Source organism: Chenopodium quinoa, unplaced genomic scaffold (genome assembly GCF_001683475.1).
Source record: "Chenopodium quinoa cultivar QQ74 unplaced genomic scaffold, ASM168347v1, whole genome shotgun sequence".
NCBI classification, from domain to species: domain Eukaryota; kingdom Viridiplantae; phylum Streptophyta; class Magnoliopsida; order Caryophyllales; family Amaranthaceae; genus Chenopodium; species Chenopodium quinoa.
In genome coordinates, this window is record NW_018745651.1 from 374,533 (window position 1) to 393,452 (window position 18,920).

General features: G+C 33.6%; 2 protein-coding genes across 2 annotated transcripts; both read left to right on the top strand.

Moving 5' to 3' along the window:
* The first annotated feature begins 8,093 nt into the window (after positions 1–8,093).
* Positions 8,094–9,992, top strand: LOC110717078 (scarecrow-like protein 32). Its single transcript, XM_021895721.1, has one exon. It carries the CDS (start codon positions 8,158–8,160, stop codon positions 9,676–9,678), a length of 1,521 nt encoding a protein of 506 aa, XP_021751413.1. The 5' UTR covers positions 8,094–8,157; the 3' UTR covers positions 9,679–9,992.
* Positions 9,993–13,412: 3,420 nt separating this feature from the next.
* On the top strand, positions 13,413–15,748 carry LOC110717083. Its single transcript, XM_021895729.1, has 2 exons — positions 13,413–13,818; positions 14,169–15,748. The coding sequence occupies exon 2, from the start codon at positions 14,314–14,316 to the stop codon at positions 15,430–15,432; it is 1,119 nt and encodes a 372-aa protein (XP_021751421.1). The 5' UTR covers positions 13,413–13,818; positions 14,169–14,313; the 3' UTR covers positions 15,433–15,748.
* Positions 15,749–18,920: the final 3,172 nt, after the last annotated feature.

Below are 18,920 nucleotides of genomic sequence, written 5' to 3' on the forward strand. Positions count from 1 at the left end.
CGGTCAGGGGTAACTTATTCTGGGGTTATTTGGTTGATAAGAGAATATGCTTTGAATTGAGCGATGTATAACCCATAACCCATGCATTTTCATAATTGAAAACTAAAAATATAATGAAGATAGATAATGCATAGTTATTATTTCCTTTAAAAAAATTGAAAAAAAAAGCATAATTATTATGCATGTATCTAAACAGTGAATAAACTTTGTGGTTGGGGTTGGGGTTATTTATTGAGAAGTTACTCAATCGGTCAGGGGTAACCCTCGACCAAGTAACCCTTGATCGAGTAACCCCTGATTGGTCAAATAACCTCTAAATAAGTAACCCGGCCATGTGGTGAAAATTTGTAATATCTAAATTAATATACTTTGTATTTTATAACTACTTGTTTATGATTGCACCCATAAAATGTGCCCATACCCTTTGTAGTTTAATAAAGCAATACTCAAATTCAATTTGGCTTCTACATCCTCCCATAATAACTATTTAATTTCATCGTCAATACTCCTCTATCTTTAATGATTATTGTATTATTATTACAGTAGAGACAAACAAGTACGGAGTGATACTTTAACGTTGGAGAATTATATGATAAATAATTAAATAGAGCACGGACATTTAAATGACGACAATTAAGATAAATAACTTTAATTAGTCAAATAGAAACTACTGATATTTTGAAAAGAAGGAAATTTGTAAACATAGTATATAGAAAAAAACAAAAGGAATTTTTCACCAAGGGAAAGAAATTACTCCGTACCAATTTTGTAAGGTGACTTACATCTCATAAAGATGAAATTTTTTTTCATATAGACCATCAAATTGCTTTAAGTTAAAAAAATAAAAAAAAAGAGTTTACTGTTGCAAATTTGGGCCAATGGACATCTAGTTAGAAATCCCTTGCAATGTGGGCTTATCAGTATAGTAACCAAACTGAATGGTACTGTCAAAATATATATTTTTTTTCAAAATAAAATAAAATAAAATAAAATAAGAATGGGCCTATTTATGTCATTGCTTTGTAACCTTCATGAAATTAGCCCATAAGCCGAGAAGGAGAGGTCATGTCGGGTCTTAAATTCAGGACCATGTGACGTGGGCCTGTTAACTAAAAGAGGAAACATTTGGTAAATGATTTGATTGATTACGAGACCCGATTTCAAAGAAAAAAAATAAACAGATATACTTCGTATTACACTATTACTAAGGCAATTGGCTAACTAATTATAGGAGAATATGCGGCAAGTAAATTGAGACGAAGGGAGTATAATAATACTCCGTAATAATATTACATATATGCCTTTGATTGTAGGGCTACTAAGATCTAGTTTTAGACGTTATAATCAAATCCGATGTAATAAGTTTAAATTTAAGAGACTGGGCGTATAAAAGACATTCTAAGACATCCTAGTGCAAGCTTCTCAATATCAAACTTAAACAAGTAGTTTATTTCATTTTAAAATAATACAAAACACATAATAAAATCTTTATTGTTAGATTCACATCAAAATAATACTACAAGTATTATCTATAAATTGCTATACGAAGCATATTATTATCTATATTCACATTTTTATCCATATCTCTATGTTATTGAAATGGATTCAAATTATTAATTCATGAAAAATGAGTGTGTCGAAAGAATATTTGATCGTAATATTGTTGTTGACTTCTGTTTACTTGAACCTGCATCCGTCTTGGGATGGCAACAATAATTTGACCTCACTTCGTTGTCACAATTCATAATTGGAATTCCCTCGCTTATGCTAGATGCTTTGCTCAAATAATTTTGAGAAATCAGACTTATAAGAAAGTATAGTTAGGACTTAGGATGTCGGAGAATATTATATATTGACAAACTTTAGGTAAGATGGGTGTACATTAAATGTTGTATATTGGGTATAAAGTCATCTTAACATGGTCAGACTCATCACTCATTTACATATCCACATTGTACGTCTTCAATCTCTTTATGTAGATGACCTAGTTTAAGACGTATTTAATTAAAGTAACTAATATGAGAAAAACACTCCTAATTTGTACACCATGTGTGTGTTAGCCTTTTCTATCAATGACCAAAATTTTCATTATAACCAATTAGGTGGTAATATAAATTGATAAAGAAAAACATAATTTCAAAGGATGTGATGATTGCTTTGATGTAGACGTTAGGAAAATTTATTCCCTGTAAAATTACATTTAAATTCATTCTTATTAGCTTCAGCCTCCACTTAATAAGAGTTATAATTAAACACTCTACCAGTCAACCAACCAGGCTAGACCATAATTTCAAGTAGGGTTGAGCGAAATTATCCGAGAAATCGAAAAATTCGAAAATTTGAACCGTAATCGAAAATTAGGGTACCCATTTTGATAATCATAACGGTTCGGATATCCAATCCGATAATTTGTTATCGGGTACGATTATTGGGTATTATTTTAAAATTAGCGGTTACCCGATCCGATCCGATAAGTAATTTTTCCTTTTTTTTCCTACTTAAATCTATTTATCCAAAATCTAAACTCTTACTTTACTTTATAATCACTTCATAATTTAAATGATTAGTTATATTATTAGTAATTTGGTCATGATCATGTGGTATTATTGTTCATTAGTGTTGAATGATATCATACTAACTAAATTTTAAAGTTTAAATTTTCATTATTGGATATCATATTGGATACCCGATAACCGATTCAAAAATCCGGTTACTCGAACTTATTGGTTCGGTTAATGAATATCATTTTTAATGTTATTGGTTATTGGGTACCCGAACCGTTAGTGTTAACGATACGGGTACCTGACCCATGCTCACCCCTAATTACAAGTTTCATACAATAATTTTTTTTTGTAGTCAATTTTCATATATAGCTAGAGTTATTGCGTAAAGGTAATAACACTACATATTACTAGTAGTTAATCCTAATTAATTTCTAAACAACCAATGGCAATGATTACTCTAGTCCTTTTGTAGTTGCCAACTATAGCCAAGAGCCAAATATTACGACTAGTATAGCTTCGTCTAGAATTTGACGAAATAGGTAATCTTTTAGCTAGCATACCAAAGTTCTATGAAGTTATTGTCTGTTTTCTCTTGTTTTCCATATGATATAAGTTGTTCAATGTATAAATAAAATGTTGGTCCAGTGAATATATATGGTCGTCTCTTGTTAAGATGGGTATCTTGTGCACATGCTTGAATTCATTAATTCAACGCATGCAAAAGATTAAATGAACTATTAGTTCTTTTACTGAAACAAAGATTATTCCTGTAAAAGTTACAAAGTATGCACATAGTGTTTAGGTTTTACATAGTGTGTCTTTTAGTTCTTGTATGTCTAGAATTTGGAACCCTTTTCAATGATACTACTTTTTATAGATTTGTGATTTTAACATTACTTGATTCTCATTATATGGATCAACATCAGATTCTTTTATTTCTCTTAGTCAATCCGTAGTATGAAATGATGAAATTCATATACTATTCAATCCTATCATTCTATGCTAGGGTAAATTTTAATTTTAGGTTTGATGTGTATTAAATTTGTATATGTGTCGGTATATAATTACATATCCAAAACCCTATTTTGATAGTAATCTATATCCTTCAATTAACTAGGTTGAAATTCTTTGTACTAACCAACCGGTTTTATTTAAATGATTTAAGTATGTTAAGGCTGTGAACTAACCCTTATATTAACCTACTTAATTTAAAAGTTTAATCAAAGAAAACAATTAACAATGGATTAATTTCTTATACCCGATTTGCTGTATTGTTAGATATTTGACAATTATCTAATTTGGTACTTGGTTGTGATAAAAATTAGACAAATTATTATAAAAAAGGCTTTATAAAAAAAAGTCTGCTTAGTTAATCATATATCATTTAGTACCTTATTACTTATACACTACAAGAAAATAGTCTTTTCGTAGCGATTTTACATTCGCTACAATATGCACATATGTTTGTGAAATAGTAGTGGAATCTGTATCATTTCACAATCGACATAGTAAACCCATATGAAATCAATATGAATAATAATATTTATTCACCATTTTTATGCACATTTATAAAATTATGGAAAACCGTATCGTTTACAATCGCCACTAAAACCAAAAAATTGATACGAAAAGCCTTTTTTACACACTAGTAGAAAAAACTAAATAGGCAACCCCCCTATGGCAGCGGTTCATGAAAACCGTTGCCAACTAAAATGAGCGCCAATTAAAATTTCAGAGTTGGCAACGGTTAACCGTTGTCAACTGATTATTTTTTTTTAAAAAGAAAAAAAAATAAAAGGGTTAGAGTTGGCAACGGTTAACCGTTGCCAACTGATTATTTAAAAATAATAAAAAAAAATAATAAGAGGATTAGTGTTGGCAACGGTTAACCGTTGCCAATTAAAAAAAAAAAAATTTGGGCTCCTTTTATTCTTTCCCTCAGTCGCCCCTCTATCTCTCTCTCAAATTCATTCTCGTTCTCTCTCATCTCCCTCAAATTCATTCTTGTTCTCTCTCATCTCCCTCAAATTCATTATTCATTCAGAGCTCCTTCTCTCTCATCTCCCTTAGAATTATCTCCAAAATCTCGCATGCACCTCAGATCTCTCCAATTCATATTCGCAAGGTTTTTTTAGATTTTTTTTTGGTTTTTTTCGTGTTTTAATTTCTGGGTTCGAAATTTTTTCGTTTTTTTGGGGTTTTTCTAGGTTCGAATACCTGGTTTTTTTTTTTTTTTTTTTTTTCTCGTTTTTTTCTCGTTTTCTTAGTTTCTTGAATTTTTTGGGTTTAAATTTCTGGGTTTGGATTTTTTTCGAATTTTTGGGTTCGAATTCCTTTGGTTTTTTCTGGGTTTTTGCGTTCGGATTGTTTTCTGGGTTTCGAATTTGATTGGTTCGAATTTTTTTGGTTTTTTCTGTTTAAATTTCTGGGTTTCTGGGTTCAGATTTTTTCAGAATTTTTTAGGTTCGAATTCCTTTGGTTTTTTCTGGGTTTTTTGTTTCTAGTTTTTTTGTTAGTTTTTTCTGGGTTTATTAGGTTCGTTCTAGATTATTGGTTTTTTCTGGGTTTATTAGGTTCTAGATTAAAACGTAACAATGGTTTTTTCTTTGTTTAATGTTCTGGGTTTATTAGTTTCCAGGTTATTGGTTCGAATTTTTTTTTCTGATTTTTGGGGTTTTAATTTAATTGATGCAGGTAGTATTACAACTACAGTGATTGCTCATAGACGAAGGATTCAAGATTCAAGGATTTGGTGTTTTGTTGTTCATTGTTACGTTTTTATTTATATAATTTTTTTATAAATTGTAAAATAACAATTTATTTAATATAATATATTCATGTATATTATGGTGTTCATTGTTTTTCTGGTGTTTTGTTGTTCATTGATACGATTCTGGTGTTTTTTTTTTTCGGTTTAAACGATTATGGTGCAAGTTGATGCTGATTTTGAACTGTAAAAAAAAAAAAAAAAGTCAATGGCACCGGTTAACCGGTGCCAACTACATTAAATTTAATTAAAAAAAAAGGCGCCATAGCAATTGGCAACGGTTAACCGTTGCCAATTTGTTGAGTTGGCAACGGTTAACCGTTGCCAATTGCTTAAGTTGGCAACGGTTTTGAACCGTTGCCAATTATTTTGGGATTTGGCAACCCTCTAATACGCAACAGTTCAAAACTGTTGCCTTTGGGGGGGGGGTTTGAACCGTTGCCAATTTGCTCTATTCGTGTAGTGACACTAGATTTTAAAAATTTGTTTGATAAAGAAAACATAAAATATGTCATAGCTTCTTGGATAAACATTTCATATTAAAGCTTGAGGTTACATGTTCATAGATCATATGTAGGGATTTTTTTTATTTTTTTTTTATTTTTTTGTAGAAAATGAATTCAACATTTGTAGCGATTCAATAATCACCATGATTGAATGTTGTTTTCCGTATCGATTAACAAGGACAACCCCAGCAAAAGAGAAAAACACTACTAAAGGCTATGGCAACGACGAATATTTTATCGAATAACCATTCGTTGGAATTTTTTATTTTTTTTATTTTTTGTAGCAATTACAATCGATACAAAATGTTAAAATAATCGATACGAAAAGGTATTTTTCTTGTAGTGATATCAGGTCATATTAGAAAATATAAGTTAAGACCAAGCATTATCGTTATATTTGCTATTTTGTGCTTTAATTTTATAATAATAATAATAATTATGAAAATTACATATTTGGAAAATGTACCTTAATATAAATCTAGTATCTTTACTTACAAATCAACAAAGGTTAAAGTTTAGTCAAATTAGACAATTTTTAATTAGATATAATTAACAAAAAGTAAATTTAAATCGGATCATATGAGAACGAAAAAATAAGATGAACTAAACATAACCAAATTTGTTACCGATTTGGATTGTATTATCTATCTAGGATTCTAGGTCAACTATCTAGTGAATGTAAAATAAAATCAAAGGAGGTATTTCTTATATAGGGCTGCTGGCTAAGGTGGGGTAGTCGATCGAGTTGTCTATTTAAGGTGGGGTTTGTAGGTTAGGGTGCATAAGCAAGTCGGCAAGTTTGAGTTTGTTGGCCTAAGCAATTAAAATAGATGTTATGATGTGAAATTGAGTATCACGTGTTAAGGATTTTAGTATAACATGCTTATGCTCCAGCTTATCTGACCATTTTATCTCCTATGATTTCATTTTCTTGTATTTGTTTATACAGACAAAAACATAAATCACACTGATTGGTGAATTCCTGTTTGAAATTTTGTTTATAATCCCTTTTCAAACTTTTAAATTTTTGAAAAAAAAATAAGATAGGAAGTTATTGAAACATATTTGTAACAGCATGCATTTTTCTTTTATTTTTTTTTGAGGAACGTTTTCTTTTTTAAAATAAAATGTTTTTCATAATTGTGATACTAGAGATGGAAGTATATTGGGTTGAAAATACATAATTGAATATCTTTTAGGAATTTTGCAAATAAATGTGGATCAAGATGTTGACAAGCCATAAGGTGACAACAAACCTAAATTCTTGTACTCAAATAAGCTTTGGGGAATATATATATAAAAGAAAGGCTAGTGGTTGAGTTAAATTTAATACAATATACTCCTTAGTTTGTTAGGATTTGCTTACTTTAATTTAGCTATGCATGCATGAGACAAGAAAGTAATTGTTCTTCTAAGTATTTATTCTCTTATTACCTACAATAATATCGTTTTAATTTTTTTTTAATTTGGTATGAATTTATTATGTATGAATAAGACATCTAAATCATTGTTCTCTCCACCTAAAAATAAACATATAATTTTAGTTTTTTATGATTGGATTTAGTATGAATATGAAAAATTAGACAAGTGACAACGAAAAAATGTGCGTAAAAAAAAAAAAAAAAACTATTGAAAAAAGAATTCATCATTATTAGAGCTCATATTTATCAATGAACAACTAATCATAACTTTTATAAGTAGTCACATTAATACAACAAGTACACCCAATTTACACAAAATATAATAATTATTTATAATCCAAGTCAATCCCTTAAACTCACGAGCTTATCCTAATAATAACAATTAACATAATAATCTTTCTTATTATTGATTCATTTCTCTCTCCTAGTTTCATCTTCCCTCTATATATAACAAGCAGAATTGTACCCTTTGAAGAAGTCCCAAAAGTTTCATCATCTTCTCCCATAATACTAAAAGCAAAATAAAATAAACCATAAATTCCCATTTCCATTTTGCTTGGTTAAAATAAGAAATATCTTCTTTGCCTATTTTAGACCACAAAATTTCAAAATTCATTACAAAAACATCCGACAACCTTTTCTTTCCATTTATCATCAGTTTTCATAGATATATTACTTTCAATCACAGAACTTTAATTTTGTTCTTTCTCATTTTTATTTTTGTCTTAAATTAAATAAAAAAAAATTCAAAAGCTGAAGTGTCAATTTCTTCGATTCGTTTTGCCCCAAAAATATTTGTTTTGGATCGTCTCCCTATGTTTTGCTAAGCCACCCATTACTAGTACTATCCTCTCTTTGTCTCGTCTCTTTCTTTCTCTGATCATTCTTAATTTTTCTCTCTCTTTTCTTCGTGTGAACTTATATTCAAAACCAAAAAAATTAATCTAACATTAATAATAATGATGCAATTTACTGAAATTTCAAATTTCCCAACACCAAACACAATTTCTCTCCATCAAACTACAACCATGATGAATAGAATTAGGCCTTGGCCTGGTTTTAGGACTTCGAAACAAAACACTTCCTCTTCTTCTTCTTCATCGTCTTTAAACAATAATAATAGTATTAATAATTATAATTTAGGTGATGCTAATTGTATGGAACAACTTTTAGTACATTGTGCTCAAGCTATTGATAACACCGACGCTACTCCTGCTCAACAAATTCTGTGGGTTCTTAACAACATCGCCCCGCCTGATGGCGACTCTAATCAACGACTCACTCGCGCTTTCCTCCGCGCTCTTATCCTTCGTGCTGCTCGTACCCCCGCTTGTAAGTTCATCCTTAACTCCGCCACTAGCAACAACAACAACAACGGCAACAATATTACTACTAGTATGACTATTACTAGTAATAGTAATAATGCTAATAATAGTAATACTAGTAGTAGTATAGCTTGTGGTATGAACCTAAATATACACAAGTTCTCTCTTCTCGACTTGGCTAATTTTGTCCACTTAACACCGTGGCACCGCTTTGGGTTCACTGCGGCGAACTCGGTCATCCTAGAAGCTATTGAGGGTCGCACTGTGGTCCACATTGTGGACCTCAGTGTGACTCATTGCATGCAAATTCCTACTCTAATTGATTCCATTGCTACTCGTTACCAAGGTAGGCAACCCCCCACGGTTACACTAACCGTGGGGGCGTTTACCCAACAAGGTCCGCCCATGTTTGATTTTGTTTGTTATGATGACCTCGGTGTTAAGCTTATTAACTTCGCCCGCTCTAAGGGGGTGGTGCTCGAGTTTAAGGCTGTCCCCACCACCCCCTCAGATGGGTTTGCCTCCGTCCTAGACGAGGTTAGGACGAGGCAAGAACAAATGAGATTTCTCTATGGAAACCCTCATCATCATCATCAAGAAGAATTAGAAGAAGAAGCTTTGATCATAAATTGTCAAATGTCGTTACATTACTTAAACCACGTAGAGCCGGAAGAGGACCCTAGTGTGGTGATGTCGATGAGGTCGATGTTTTTTAAGGCATTGCGGAGTTTGGCTCCGACTATGGTGGTGGTTGTAGAGGAAGACGTAGATTTTACGTCTAGGAATTTGGTTGGAAGGCTAAGATCTGCGTTTAATTACTTTTGGATACCGTTCGATACGGTGGACACGTTCTTGCCTTGGGGGAGTAAGCAAAGAGAGTGGTACGAGGCCGATATTTGTTGGAAGATTGAGAATGTAATATCTCATGAAGGGGATCAGAGAGTGGAGAGGCAAGAGCCGAGGACACGGTGGTCACAACGGATGATGGAGGCCGAGTTTAGGGCGGTCGGGTTCATGGGAGAGGCGATGACGGAGGTGAAGGCAATGCTAGAGGAACATGCTACAGGGTGGGGGTCTAAGAAAGAAGAGGAGGATATTGTGCTCACTTGGAAAGGTCATAATGTCGTTTTTGCTACTGCTTTGGTACCTTCTTAAATTAGTTCAGTACTAATAATATGAGTAGTCATTAACATTCTTAGTCAGTGCCTGATGTTGTGTTTGATTATTAGCTAGCTTGATCCTTATTTTGGCAAAATTGATGTTATTGGCCTTATTGCTACTAATTGAGTAAATTGACGCCTAACTATTCACTGCGTCCTTATTCTAAACTGTTTCAATTTTTGAAACTTTGGAAACATGATTTTTGTCATTTGTGTAAGGTCGTGTCAATTTCTTTTAATATTTTCTTTTTTTGCCAATTATTTTTAAACTAGCTTGGTTGTTACGAGTAATCAGAACACATATGTATGTTCAAGAAATCGAATGTTGTTGATATGCCTAACCTAATATTGTTGTTCATCATATGGAAATATGCATTCCTATGTAAATAATATTGGCTGAATTGATACACCACTCAGTACAATTTATAGGGCACAAAGAAACAAATAAAAAATAGGAGTAGCATTTTAATTCCATTCGTTTAAATATATTTTTTGGATCAAACAACTGAAATTTGTCAAAGTAGTGAAGGACCAGTATAAAAAAAAGAAGCAAAGGTATAGAAAAATATCCAATGTGACAAGCAGAAATAGATAAGAAACATTAACTAGTACAGTTGTAAAATAGAGTAATATAGTGATTTGTTCAGTACCAACCTTACAAGTTTCAAAGGAAGTTGGCAAGTCCCAAAAGAATTAACCAAGTCACTTAGCTTGTGTCATATCAATCCGAATCTAGTCTAGGTTACTTTTATTCAAACTAACACCTATATCCGCGGCAAAAAGTTTGTTTACTAAGTTGCGAGATTCTTTCCCAGTTTGGCTTAGCTCTTTACGTCACAAACCAAAAAGTTTAACACATTATTGATGAGAAAGTGGTTAAACTTTGAGAGCACAGTGCAATATTAATACAAGTACTTAAATATGGTTGTTGACTTGTTGGTTGTGTCGGACTGTGTTTCTTGTCGAGCATGTGTATATTATGTTTGGGTAGGACTTATTTAAGACCAATAATCTTACTAGCTACGTGTTGGTTATACATCTTCCGTTTTTTTTAGTTGACACCATTTGACTCTTACACTATTCACAAACTACACTTTGACTAGCTTTTGTGATTTATAGCTACGATAAAATATAGTCAAGTGGGATCTTATTTGAATCGTCTCAATGTATATTTTATTAATATCCACTTTTTATAATTTTACAATGCCGAGAATTAGAGGTATTAATCGTTAAAATAGTGCGTTGGCAAGCGTGATAGTAGAATGGTGTCAACTAAATAAAAACGAGGTAGTATTTTATTAAAAAGCAGTCTTATACTCTTATCACAATTCAAGCTCATGTGCCACTGTATCGCTTCACTAATTTAATTCTGCATTGTCAGTTTGTCTTGCCAATTTATATACGTAGTAATACTTAATCTTGTCTAGGTTTTCTAAATTTTTTCACCAAGCTAAGCTTAATAATTTCATAAATTATTTGCATATCTTTACTTTCTGCCGACTTGTAATGATTATTTCTTAAGTATTTTTCATCATTTGGAAATTAGTTCCATCAAGTATATACTTGCATTATTAGAGCAATTTGTAAACGTAAGGGAAATTAAAGTAAATAAGATAGAATTAAAGAGGACCACTATTCAAGTTGCTGTCTTGCTGAAAATAGTGGACAAACATTCAGCAACGAAATGTAGGCGCTAAAGTAGCAAGGGGCAAATATAAGTGGCTAGTATCCGCAAGATTTATTGATTTTTGATAACAAAAGAGAAAAAAAAGAATGCAAATTGACAAATGAGTTCAAAAATGACATGCTATATCACATGCAAATTGAATGTGATCACTTCCAATTGCATGCCTTCGTCACGCTGAATGTGAGAGCGACCATCTTAGGATAATGGTTAGGGTTTATATGTTGGCTTTACATACACGTACAAGGAATCAAGGATATGATGCTTTTTCATTTGGATTTTAAGGATGTGGCTTATGATACGGGCCAATGACAAGCTAATTAAAGGTTATCAATTTATCATTACAAAAGTGGGCGGTGATCGAATATGTCAACCACTACTAAAACTAATTGTTCAAAATGTTTAAAAACTATGAAATTTCTTGGCTTTGATTTAGACGAAGGTGAGTAGTAATCGAAAGTCCAGGACAAAATTAATGTAGAATGAGTTCAATTTACATGAGATTTATTTATTTTAACTTTTCCAAACTTTACTAAACTTATTTTTGTCATATATTGATGAGCTTGTGTCTACTTTAGTACTTGTACGTAGGGCTGTACACCGGTCCAAAATTGGTCCGGACCTGTTAGGACCGGGACCTGAATTAGTGAATTTTGAGGACCGGAGACCGGACCTGATTCAACAGGTCCGGTTCCGGGTCAGACCTGAAAAATCAGGTCCGGTCCGGATTTGGACTTGAATAGACCTGTTTTGTATTTTAACCAAATTTAAAAGAAACCAAATATCAAGAAAACAAAAATCCCGAGTAAAAAATAAAAATCAGCCTTTGTCTTCTTTCTTTCTTATTTTCGTACAAACTCGAAACTGCAAAGTACAAACCTAAGGAAGAAAACCCACCCTCACCAGCACATCAAAACCAATCTGAACCAATTATATCAAAAACACATAAAAACAACTAAACCAATTTAAACCAATTTTCTAACACATCAAAACCAATTAAACAAAAAGGTACATGGATACTCTTCAAATGGGATAGTATTAGAAAATATTACGGTGAAGACGAAGGCACTCTCTAGGTAGTGGGCCTTGGGCTTTCTCTGACACCAGGTTCTAACTTGCGTCACAGGTTACGACCTGAGCACAGGGATAAAGGGATTTGCATTGATGCAGACTTTGCTAATACATCCTTCGACAATCTGCTAATACAGAGGGATTTGACAATCTGTCTAGCGATGGCGAAGCACTACCAGCGAGGTCGATGGCGTCCAGCGATGGCGAAGCACTACCGGCGAGGTCGATTTGAAAACTGAAGTGACGGCTGAAGCACTACCTCTGACTTTGAGAGGAGAGGAAGAAGAGGAGAAGTGGAGAAATAAGAGAAGAGCAGTGACGGCTGAACACTGAAGTTATTTTTTTTGGGTTACAAACAACAAACAAGTTGTATTTCAACTTTAAAAAAAAAATAAAAATTTAAAACACAATTTTATCAGGTTTCAGGTCTGGACCTGAAACCCCCGGTTTTAGACTGGATCTGGACCGGAACCGGAATCCCTAAATTTCAAGGACCGGGACCGGACCGGACCTGAATCTACAGGTCCGGATCAGGTCCGGTCCCAACAGGTCCGGTTTAGGTCGGTTTTCAGGTCCGGTCTCGTTTATGTACACCCCTACTTGTACGTAATACATTATACACTTACATAAAATATATTTATATCAATATACGACGATCTGAATTAATCAATGTGAATATCTTTTCTTCTTGATATTTTAGCTTAGTAAGGTTATATCGTGAACACTGTCACTCACATTTACAGTTCCATCTATAATCAATTTGAAAATTCACATATAATTTTGATAGGGTCAGGGTTTCAACACTACCCGATCTCAATATTATGGACCCATAATTCACAACAATATTTGTATAAATAAAATGTGTTGCCAAAGTGAAGCATTGCCCATACAATTTCTAGAAATAAACACAAATACTACACTAATATATCCTTTAATGACTTATGTGTAATTAACCACCAAAAGACCATTATGTGTGAGTGATTTTTTCTTTTTATTATATATAAAAAAAAAAAAAAAAAAATCTTGATCGAGTTTGACTTCCAATTTCCAACATATCTGAGTTAACAAAGAATGACAACAAATGATTGGATTTTGTTCCAATCAAAGGTAAACAAAGACACAACATATCATCATATCATACACATTGACAATTCAATCCTTACCTTAAAAATTAAACCCACGTGCGTTTTAAACTTTGACCTCCTTGTGACTTTCAGAACCTTTTTAGTCTCTCTCTCTTTACAACCCGTAAAATTGCCCTAAACTAATTTCCCCTTTTTTCTCTCTCTTCCCGCTTTCGCGATAACTCTGATTAAGCAGCTCATCTAATTTTCTACTTTCATTTTCATCAAATTTCTGCATTCTTCTTAACTTATTCAGGTTAGTCCGCTTTTAATATCTCTTTTTTGTTCTGTTTATGAATTTGATTTTTTCGATCCCAAATTTGGTATTCTAGGGTTTTTGATCTTTTTGATCGAACTTTGAATTTGCTTTATTGGGTGTTGGAATTTTGATTTGGTTCTTGAATTGCTTGGTTATTGATGATTTGTAGCTTAATTCTTGTGATTTAAGTTGAATTTGAGATGAATTTCTAATTTTGCTGGCGAATTCTTTCGCTGCTTGAATATGAACCCTAATTTGAGGTTTTTAATGTTGATAGTTGGTTGTTTGATGAAAAGGTTGAGCTTAATTCTGATATGGGTTTTGTTTGTTTTTGTTTGTGGATTCAGTATTCTGGGTTTATTCGACAACACTGTTGTTCTTGCTCGATGGCTGATCCAATTAGAAGATTAGGGTTTGGAATTTTAATAATAGACGCTGTTTCTTTTTGAAGTGCGATTTATAATTTCTGTGGAATTAGGGTTTTAATTTTTGATGGTTGTAAGAAATATGGAAATCAAAATGCCGGGTGATCGGCGTTTTGATAGGATTGACATATTAGAGATCAAAATTCAGATTTGTAGGAAAGTAGGAAGTCAGAGGGCTGAGAAGTACTTTGGTCTGTTGGACAGCTTTTTTGGCCTCAAAATCGGTAAGTCCGAGTTTGATAAAAGCTGCATTGCTGCAATTGGGCCGGAAAACATTAGCCTGCACAATCGCCTGATTACATCCATTCTTAAGAATGCTTGTCAATCAAAGACACCTCCCTCGAAAAGAAGCAAATTGGAGAGTCCCGTTGTTGATAAGGTTGCTAATGGGTATCAAAGAAGTTGCCTTCAATCTCTCTGTAGGGATGTGTTGCCATTGTCTCCACGCAAAGGAAGGACTCCTTGTTTCCGTGATCGTAAAAGCAAGGACCGTCCCAGCCCACTTGGCCCTCATGGGAAGCCCAATGCTGTTGAGGCGTGTAAGGATTTGGGCCATAAGACTCTAGAGCAGCAAAGTGCTACAGAGTTGCTGTCTTTAGGTAGCAGACCTATTGAGGTCAACTCCGTGGAAGATGGGGAAGAAGTTGATCAGGCAGCAATTAGCCCGGGAATTCACAGCAGGAGTCCTGTCACACCACCTCTAGGAATTCCTTGGAATGGAAAAGGAAACCGGAAAGTTATCAGCAGTTTATCATCGTCTAGTTTATCATCTTCTAGAATTCCTGTTGAATCGTGTCATGGAGTTGGCGAGCTACCCAACACAAGCTCTTTAAGGAAGCGATTGGAGCAGAAATTGGAAAAGGAAGGGTTGAGCATTTCACTGGATTGTGTGAATCTGTTGAACAATGGGTTGGATAGTTACTTAAAGAGGTTGATAAAGCCCTCACTAGAATTGGCTAGTTTAAGGAATGGAAGCAAACGACAAAATATGAGTGCTGAGGGTGTTCATGGCCTAAATGGACTTTGGCCTGTAAAATGCTTACAAAGTCCATCCATGTCTCCTACTGTTTCTCTTTTGGACTTTCGAACTGCTATGGAGTTGAATCCACAAGTACTTGGAGAAGATTGGCCAACGCAGCTCGAGAAGGTCTGCCTTCAAGAGTTTGAAAGTGGGGTTAGTGATTAGTTTGGAGAAGACATGGTGGGGTAAAATATGTTTTTGATAGGAACGAGGTGCTGCTTTGTTGATAGAATAACCTCTAACATTGATTTAAACCTCAGTAGATTTATCAGCAGTGATCCAGTGTAAAATTGCCGGGAATTTTTGGATTAAATCGATTCCATTGTATATACAACATCAAAATAGTATGTAGCAGGATTATTGTTGGGGACATGGGGGTGATGAGATATAAATAGGAAAATCATTGTAAGATTTTTGTTACTAATACTATTTGGGGCTCTCTGAATAATACAAGTGTCTGATTCTTCCCACTTTTGTTCAATGCTGGGTACTGCTATTTTCCTTGCTGATTATTTCAAATATTTTCTGTTCTAAGAATTCTAATGCAGAAAGTATTTATAACTTCTGAGTTCAAACAGCTTGTCATCCTAAAGATTTTAATTGCAACACAAATCAAAAGACGTAACAGTTGAACTGAAAACAAGAAAGGTATGGATATATATTTCATTGATGCAAACAAATTGATTTTTCTTGCAAAGGAGACAAAGTTTTGCCGCACTGTTTGTTTGCTTCAATGAGTGCTTCTCAAATTTGTATATGGTCACACCAATCAAACTGTAATATGCTGCCAAATTTGATTTACATAGACAAATATATGAATTCATAGTCAGAAATGAGCACACAAACATTTTGTTGAATTTCGTTTTATCAAATAGAAAAAGGTTGAAATTTAATGAAGATGGGGATCTTATGCATCTTACTAGCATAAATTCAAGCACCAAGATTAAAAGTGGACATATTCTACACTGCATGAAAGGGTCAATTCAGACACAAAAGACCAAGATAAAACAGTTTCAGAGATCCTATAGTTGTATTGATGTCATTTTTACTTCTCAAAAACCAATTACTTCAAACTTCAAGCAATTAGGCTGATGTTATGATTCTGAAAAAGAAAAACCCAAGGGCGGGACTTGTTGGATAGTGCGAAGGTAAGAGCGCTGATCTTTGTAGAGACACTGCTGCCAAGGTACTCTCATAACCTAAATCTTTTTCATGTATTATTCATTTATGCCGACCCTGTTTCCTTAATTAAGCTCATGCATAACAGCAGGATCATGCTGAGCAGAACATTTCAATTCATTAAACCATCGAAGAGATTAGAGAAGCATCTATCTAACACTGGTAGTGTGTCAACGAGATCCCGCTTGATCAAGCCAAGAATGCTCATGTTATAGTACGCAGCATACAAGTATTCAAGCTAATTTCCTTAACAGGTAATTTCTGATTTCAACAAAAACAAAGAAGATTGTACGTTTAGGACATATTGTACAATATTGCCTTGTTTACACAATCTTTATAACTGACAAAAAGAGCTCCTTGTTGAAATCACTGAACAATTGTCGTGAAAATCTTGCAGATCCTACAATGTGAGGCATCAACAATAGCCCAAGCAACAGTGTCGTCCACACAGCAATGAGCGAAGGAATTCTCCAGGTGCACATGAATTTTTAATTTTGGACCATTAGATTCAAATTACTAGTTGAATAAGGGGTGTTTGGTATGGAGTTAGTATAGGAAACGGAATGGAAATAAAATAAGAGGGGAAAAGGTAACAAATAGTGTTACCCTTACTAGTTGTTTAACACATCAAAGGAAACGGAAACAATTATCACCATTCCGTTTCCTCTTGTTTGGTATAACAAACGGAAATGAAAAATAAGAATGAATAATACAATATTGTCTATGTTAAATATTTTACGGTTAAAAAAAAATAAAATAACCCGTATTGTATATATATATATATATATATATATATATATATATATATATATATATATATATATATATATATATATATATATATATATATATATATATATATATATATATATATATATATATATATATATATATAAAGCAAAGTTGACACTCATTAATTATCCAAACATTGACTAATAATATGTCAATCATCATATAAATAATCCCAAGACATAACCTATATTGCTCAAGTTGCATATGTTCAACAAAAAAACAAAGACATGGCAGCAAGACCTCCACTGCCATTTGGTTCATGGACTATCATTGGCCATCTACATCTTCTCAGAGAGCTTTCTCACATAATAGCACACAACCAAATGCTACTTCTTCTTAAGAAGATCAATTGCATATTGTTTTTTCATATTAAATGGTGCTTGATAGAAGATGCGAAGCTTATGTTCTTCCGCCACGAGAATAGTAGCAACCTCTAAAGCTTCGGATGGAGAAATGCCATCTAACTTCATCACCTCGTCCAATACCTTGTTCACCTTTTCATCCATCCTTTGCTCCCTTTCTTCCGCTTTAGACCATGCACTAGCCATAGTCCCGAGATTAACATTGATATTTTCAAATATCTTCCTAAAATTGTTGGAAACATCATGGAGGGAGGCCACCAAATCATCATCATCATTCCTACACAAACTCTTCAAATTTACGTTGTTATTTCCTTTCACCTTAGTCTCCTTCGCCTTTATAGAGCGTTTTCCGGATTGAGTAGTAGAATCACTTGCGGAAGAATGAATAGTAAAAGCCTTCACTTTTGCCATTTTTGAAGGAGTTATATGATCATCCTCTATCTTCATGGGGCGTTTCCCGGATTGACTTGTAGAAGAATAAGTGTCCGAATGAGTAGAATTCACATCATCTTCTTCATCACTCTCGACATCGAATGGTTGCTTATCAATCTCTTGATCCATTTCTTCTATAGCATCAACAAACGACTCACTAGCATCTCCGGTCACATGGTCTTTTGCGTATATCTCCGCAAGAGTTTCATAGTGAATGAATGGAACTCCAAACAACCCTTTAACTTTCTTATGAGTTTGCCATATAAGAGGATGCAACAAGTCAAAACATGAAAATTAGAACTGAACTAGGCAACTGATAAACTTGCACATCTCACAACATCTATGAAGATGTTTGGTGGAACTGGCAAATAGAAGAGTCGATTAGCGATTCTCCCAGCCTACATTATTGAAGGTATTGTGGTCAAATTAAAGGCTAAACATATGATCTTCATGACAATAGTGTTGACATTCTTAACAAGGTTCTTGTAGGCTGCTATAAAAAAAAAAAAGAAATCTAAAACAAAATTACACTATTATAAGTAAAATCTCTACAGAGACCAACTAGCCATACGAAATTTCAGGCTTTTACATGACAAATCCAAATGTCAGTATCAGCTGATCAATCCTTTTCATCAGTAACACCTTTTGAAAACCTTGTGTTACTTAGTATTTCTCTAGCTATCTATGTTAAGTCTACCTGTTATGGTCGTATAGGTATTGTAAAGTTGTATTTGGATTAGGCCTGATCAAACGTCGGGCCAGGCCGTGTTCGGGTCGGGCCACTTTGCTGTTTTCTGCCCATTTTCTCGGGTCGGGCCAGGATTTGGGCCAAAATGTTGCTGCCCAAACCCGTCCCATTCGGGCCTACTGGGCCATTTCGGGCCTGCT